General features: G+C 39.9%; 1 protein-coding gene across 1 annotated transcript in view; it reads right to left on the reverse strand.

Annotated features, from left to right (window-relative positions):
- Positions 1–1,776: 1,776 nt before the first annotated feature.
- Positions 1,777–5,173, reverse strand: part of PCF11 (PCF11 cleavage and polyadenylation factor subunit) — a 15,346-nt gene continuing 11,949 nt past the window's right edge. The window contains exons 13-15 of the mRNA XM_010004406.1: positions 4,184–4,276; positions 3,932–3,967; positions 1,777–2,358 (exon numbers count right to left, since the gene is read on the reverse strand). Coding sequence (XP_010002708.1) covers positions 2,149–2,358; positions 3,932–3,967; positions 4,184–4,276 — 339 coding nt within the window. The 3' untranslated portion in view covers positions 1,777–2,148. The remainder of the gene's footprint in view (positions 2,359–3,931; positions 3,968–4,183; positions 4,277–5,173) is intronic.

Raw genomic sequence — 5,173 nt, forward strand, 5'->3', positions numbered from 1 at the left:
AGGTTCATTCGTGCGAGCTGGGGTGGCTGTGGCACTCGAGGGGCAATTCGGATGGCAAGGGGAAGCTTGCGTTGCCGGGTAGTGCTTTTTTTGGCAGCCGGGGGCTTGTGTCTTCATGGCGTTCCTCTGGAGGAGCGTGACAAATCGGTGTCTCTCCTCACCTCTGAACCTGTTTCTGCCCTCTCAGCAATAAAATCCGACTCCAGTCCCGATTTGTACATGTTTAACCCTCTCCCTCTGCACTAAGATGTTCCTAGAGCACAAGGGGGATGTTTTTTGTCCTGCAGTTACAGTCCTACTCCTCACCCCCTTTAGCCAAAACCAGCTGGTGCCCTGGAGAGAAGGCAGGGTCCTTTGATGGGGTGAACAAATTCAGCCAGGATTTCCAGAATCCTGCTCCCAAGCAGGATGAACCCTTCCCAATCACATCAGGTGTGGATTGCTAATCACAGGGACCAAGGCAGGCCTATTTAGAACTTGTCCTTAGAAAGTCACAGTAAATCTTCCTGCTGCAACTCGTAGGTCTCTTTTTGTTCTATCCATAATAGGTAATTTGTTCCCTTCTCCTAACAGCCTTCTACATATTTAAAGAAATCACATATCTCTGCTTCAGTTTCCTCTGAATTTCAATTTGTACAATTTCAAAGTATTCCAGGACACAAAGTGTCAATTTATCCAATCCTACATCCCTGTTCCAGGACGAAGTAGCAACAAATAACACAGGACTAACTCCCCACAGCACAGCCAACAGCCACACACACAGCTCAACTTATCCCTGATCCATCCATTAAATAGTTTTTGTTCCTCTAGACTTTGTCCAATTGAAATCTATTTTTAAGGTTGACGTCTAGAACAGGGCACTCTCACAACTACAGCTTCAACCTTAACACAAGAGTCAAGGCATTATTTGTATCTTAAAAACTGCTTGAAGACTTCTTGTGCGGATGGGAAGCAGTGCTGCAGCCAACAGCAAAATCACCTTCACAGCTGATTATTTCTGCTTACATCATACACCAAAGGCAAATTCTGATCTCCCAAGTCACCTCACTGCGATACACTGGAACTGTGACATTGCTCTTCTGACTTTCAGTGCTTAAGTCTCACTCCCAGCAGCTTTAAAAACATCCACTATACACACCAGAGTGAGTAAAACATTACACGGAGAATTGCCCTGACACACAATTGTATTATTTCCAGTCCCACAAACACACCAGTCAAACAAACCCATTACTGAAAGGAAGAGACTCACACTGAAATATATGCTTAATTTTATTTATTACATTTAAGAAATATTAACATCTCAGGATATCTGGTTTACCATCTAAGTCCAGTCATCAGCAACAAAAAAAAGTGTTAACCATGTTTCAAATGAGCATTCTTACATTCATTCTCCTGTGTAAAGAAAAGTTTGTTCAGCTGTATTAAACTCCTATGTTTGACTAATGGAAAAAAATAATCATTAAAAATGTCTTAACTACCTGGCATCCTGGTTTGTTAATTGTTTATTGGCACTTGTGTTCACAATCAAGCACACGGGTTGGTTTGTTAAATTTTGCCCTTCTATCCAGACCTGTCCTTTTGTTTTTTGTTGTTGTTGTGGGGTTTTTGTGTTTCTTGTTTTGTTCTGGGGTTTTTTGTGTATGGGGTTTGTTTTGTGGGGGTATGAAAAAGAAATCTAGGGTTATCTGTCTGCAACGTTTCCCTTGATAACCCACCTATGGGTAATTGAAGAAAGTTATTTGCTTTCATTTTTCTGAATCTTATTGAGCAAAAGTTCTTTTGAATTCCATTTAAACTGAAAAAAGTACAGAAACACTGTCTTCATTTGATGGTGTGCATAAACATTACACTCCATATATAGCAAAAATATCTTTTATTTATAATTTACAGTTCCACAAGTGAAAATTGTACATTTTTACATATACCATTTCATTCCATTAAATTTCCACGCATCTACAGAACTTTCACACAATGACACCTGAAACTGTGCAGGCAATAAGAAATTCAAATACAAAAATGTATTTATTAACCAAACAGTAGTTTGAGGCCCTGCCTCAGTTGAACATTTTTATTTCCTATAAAAAGTATTTGCCTTCCAGAGTCAACACAGCAGCTCTTCTGTAAAAAAAAATTCATACCTCAGTTCATTTAAACAGACTCATCAGGTTCTGTTTTAATGTCTGTAGACACAGGTGTGCTCTCTTCTGCACAGGCAGGAGGGGTGTCCTCAGGTTCTTCTTTGATTTTAGGTGAGTCACAGGACTCCGGTGTTTCTTGTTTAACAATGTTCAACATAATATTTAGTGGATTTTCTACAGGAGTCTTGCTGGGAGATGGTGTGCAATCAAATGACGACGTCTGCAAAGTAAAAGTGAATGCAGCATTAACACACATTAAAATAAAACATTTTTAGCTTGTTATCCTACATAATCATAGAATCATCCTGGTTGGAAGGGACTTTGAAGATCATCAAGTCCAACCATAACCTAAATCCCTCTACCATAACCCAATTTACCTATTCAGTGCTTAAATCATGTTGCTAAGCACTGTATCTACATTTCTTTTAAATACTTTCAGGAATAGTGACTCCATCACCTCCCTGGGCAGCCTGTGCCACTGTCCAACAACTCTCTAGGTAAAGAAGTTCTAATATCCATCATAAACCTCCCCTGGTGCAGGTTCAGGCCCTTTCCCCTTGTCCTGCCATTATTTACTTGAGAGAAGAGGCCAACTCCCACATGTGTACAACCTCCTTTCAGGTAGTTGTAGAGAGCAATGAGGTCTCCCCTCAGCCTCCTCTTCTACAAACTAAACAATCCTAGTTCCCTCAGCCTCTCATCATAGGACTTATTCTCCAGACCTTCCACCAGCTTGGTAGCTCTCCTCTGGACACACTCCAGCAACTTGACATCCTTCTTGTAGAAAGGGGCCCAGAACTGCACACAGTACTCGAGGTGCGGCCTCACCAGTGCTGAGCACAGGGGCACAATCACCTCTCTACTCCTGCTGGCCACACTACTCCTGATGCAAACCAGGATGCTGTTGGCCTTCTTGATCAGCTGGGCACCCTGCTGGCTTGTGTTAAGATGGCTTTCAATCAGCACCCCCAGGTCCTTCTCCACCACGGAGCTTTCCAACCACTCATCCCCAAGCCTGTAGCTTTGCATGGGGCTGTTGTGACCAAAATGCAAGACTTGGCACTTGGCCTTATTAAACTTCATACAATTGGCCTCAGCCCATCAGTCCAGTCTGTCCAGGTCTCTGTAGAGCCTTCCTACCCTCAAGCAGATTGACACTTCCTCCCAGCTTATTGTCATCTGCAAGCTTACTTAGGAAGGAATCTATCCCTTCATCTAGGTCATGAATAAAGATATTGAACAAGACTGGACTCAAAACTGAGCCCTTTTTACTCTTCTTCAAAATGAAACACGTTGATACCCAGGCACTCAAAATCCAAACTGCTACTTCATCAAGATCCTAAGAAAACAATTATTTCTTAATAGCACTACTTTTTCGCAGTTGCTTTGAAAAGGTCCAAGCAGTGACAAAATGCTTAACACATTACCATAAACAACTGCAGAACTGTAAGTCCTAAAGCCTTAAAAATGTCACACACACCAACACTCATTTGTGCCATTTTTGCAAACTGCCAAGACTAGGCACATTATTCAATAATGAATGCATGATGTGCTTTCACACCACGGTTTCACTTCAGATGCCTATGACACGAGCTGTCACCACACATCACTGCAAGAAACAAATCTTCAATAATTCCATACTATGAGCTTGCCACAACCAAGGCCTTGGAGTCTGGGTACTCATAAGCAAGAGAATGTGAAGCACATTCTAAACACACCTGCTCCCTGCAAAGTCAGACATCAACAACCTGAAAGCAAAAAGCTTCAAAAATTATGAGAAAGCATTCACTTACGTTTTGATAATCTTCGTAGCAAGATGGATGGTAAATCTGAAAAAGAATTGTTACACTTTTAAATATATAAAAATAAATTATAGCTGGATCATGCATTAGGAACAGAACAGTGTAATTCCACATATCACACAATCTGTCTGGAAAAACAACAGTATGAGCAGGCCAAGTATGGTGTTAAATGTAACTAGGAACAGATTTTGTGTATGTTGCTTTAGGAAGAGTTATACAGAAGCCTGGTAAAGTGCAGATTACCTTTTCATCTACTCTGATAGCATTCTTCAGGTGCCACTCTTCCTCTTCCTCATCCCAATACTGTTCAAATTGCTCTTGGCAAATTTCACAGCTCTGAAAAGTTATCGGAGCAACGGAGACAGATAAGGTTATTACAACAATCTACTGAATACATCAATTCCAAAAACCTAGTAACAGTCAACAGAGAGTCTTAAAGATAAAAACATTAAAACTACCATGTGATCATTATTCTCACTTTAAAAAGAACTTTAGAAAATTTTATTTAAAAATTATTTAAGTATAGCTCACAGACAGAACAGCGATCAACATCTGGCCTTGAAGACTGCTGTCACTTGAGAAAGGTAAGCTTTGGCCTTTTAGTTAGGAAGGCTCTGCAAAACACTTTGTAACAATAAAATGCTGGTTTACTGTTACATAAGACAAGCCAGTATAGGGATTTAATTGATTTTATTTATGGTATTATCTTCAGTCTTCCCCTTAAGCTGGAGTCTCAAACAGGCAGAACACTTACATGAAGTATTAAGATTTTTAGTACTTCTGTGTAAAATAATCAACTGTAATTCTACCAACATTTTTATTTGATTACTACACCAACTCATCTACCAAAATACAGATCTAACAGTTACTTTGTGACTGAGATATTTCTTTGTCCTAATAACTATCTTCTACTGAAAAATAAATTACTGTGTAAAAGTATCAAAAACCCAGTAGACCCAAGAATTATTTGAAAAACAAAGGACTATTTCCAATTCACTTACCTATTTACTCTTTCTAGGGAAACATTTAGTAAATTAACACACTTTGCCTGTTTGAATTTCAATAAAATGATGAAATGCCAATGGGTGCAGATTTTTTTCAACCAGAGGTGGTTTACACTACTATCTGCCCTGGGAAACAAATAGGATCTACACAACTACACCACCTATGAAGTGGCTACACAGAGGTCAAGAGAAAAATTTCAGTCTACGTCTAAGCCCCACTGTATGCAGG

This window comes from Chaetura pelagica, unplaced genomic scaffold (assembly GCF_000747805.2).
Source record: "Chaetura pelagica isolate M959 unplaced genomic scaffold, ChaPel_1.0 scaffold59, whole genome shotgun sequence".
NCBI classification, from domain to species: Eukaryota; Metazoa; Chordata; class Aves; order Apodiformes; family Apodidae; genus Chaetura; species Chaetura pelagica.